General features: G+C 35.6%; 1 protein-coding gene across 1 annotated transcript; it reads left to right on the forward strand.

Moving 5' to 3' along the window:
* The first annotated feature begins 385 nt into the window (after positions 1-385).
* On the forward strand, positions 386-925 carry LOC149013190 (putative invertase inhibitor). The gene has a single exon (XM_089157709.1). It carries the CDS (start codon positions 386-388, stop codon positions 923-925), a length of 540 nt encoding a protein of 179 aa, XP_089013835.1.
* Positions 926-1370: the final 445 nt, after the last annotated feature.

Genomic DNA, 1370 nt, shown 5'->3' on the forward strand with positions numbered 1-1370 from the left:
AAAAAATCTTACCAAAACGAAAAACATTATTCATCAAAAAATTATAACATACATAAAGGGTTTAGAATTATATTTTTGTTGAGCCAGCATGTTCTATTTTCGCGTAGATAACTATTACCCAATCAGGTAGAACTAAAGAAATAAATTCAAGAAATAAATTCAGCTATGTTATTAAATGACATATCACTTCAAACCTGGAAGGTATCAGATTCTTTACCCAAAAATTAAAAAAAAGAAAGTATCAGATTTCAAAAATATTTTCTCACATACTTTCCATTTTAAAGAAATCATGTATGCATGCAGGAGAGAATTAGTGTTATAAATAGTGAACCCTTTCTGATATTCACAGTTAGAAGAGATAGAATTGAAGAAATCAACAAACAAGATGAAGTGTTCTTTGCCTTTCTTCTTTCTTGTCATTCTGTTTCTTGTTGCAGTTGATGCTGATATTGTGACTGAGACATGCCAGAAAGCTGCTCAAAGTGACAAGAACATCAATTACAACTTTTGTGTAGCAGCTCTCGGAGCAGATCCCAAGAGCCACAGTGCAGATCTCGAAGGATTAGGTTTCATCTCTCTGAATATAGTCAAAGAAAACGCTACAGAAATTAATGCACGGATTGATGAGCTCTTGAAAGATGGGAAATCCAGTATACCATTACAGGATTGTAAGGAGCTCTACTCTACTGGATTATCAACTATAAGGGAAGTAGTTAATGCACTCAAATCTAAGGATTATCCTACAGCAAATATCAAAATGAGTTCGGTGTTAGATGCATCTTCGACTTGTGAAGATGGGTTCAAAGAGAAACCTGGTTTGAAATCACCATTGTCAGTAGAGAATGCTGCTTTCTCCCAACTGTCTGCAATTGTATTGGTTCTTATCAACTTCCTCAATGGGGCGTCCCTTACTTTCTTGTTTTAAAAAAAATTGAGAATCTACCTGTGAAGTGAATAAACACCAGCTTTGTCTATGTTATTAGCTTAATCAATTTCAAAGTCAGTTAAAATTATAAGAACAGTTACAATTCTCTCTAAGCAGTTCGATTCCTAGATTTTCTTTTTCTTTTTTGGGTAAAGAAATCAAATCTAAATGAAATGGTTATTCTATGAGTTAACCTCCTCCAGCTACACCTTGAGTTCGGATCGTCTCCCCGACGGATGGGCTGTTTGACCACAAATTACTGGAAGGCCCATTGAGTAAGGTGATGGAATTTTTTATTTTTAAATAGGTAGGTAGAGAGAGAGACTCCGTTCCTACCGGTTCGAAGTGGCGGGTTTGAGCAGCATTTTCTGAAGAGAGAAGTTGGATAATATGAAGAGATGATATCGAGGGAAAAACCATTTCCCAAGGAGAGCTGCTGAGTTCA

The sequence above is a fragment of the Hakea prostrata genome, chromosome 6 (genome assembly GCF_041222555.1).
Source record: "Hakea prostrata isolate BN-2017 chromosome 6, UWA_Hpros_2, whole genome shotgun sequence".
Taxonomy (NCBI): domain Eukaryota; kingdom Viridiplantae; phylum Streptophyta; class Magnoliopsida; order Proteales; family Proteaceae; genus Hakea; species Hakea prostrata.

Excerpts from the sequence above, each read along its gene's own strand:
- LOC149013190 (XM_089157709.1), top strand. The coding sequence starts at position 386 with ATGAAGTGTTCTTTGCCTTTCTTCTTTCTTGTCATTCTGTTTCTTGTT.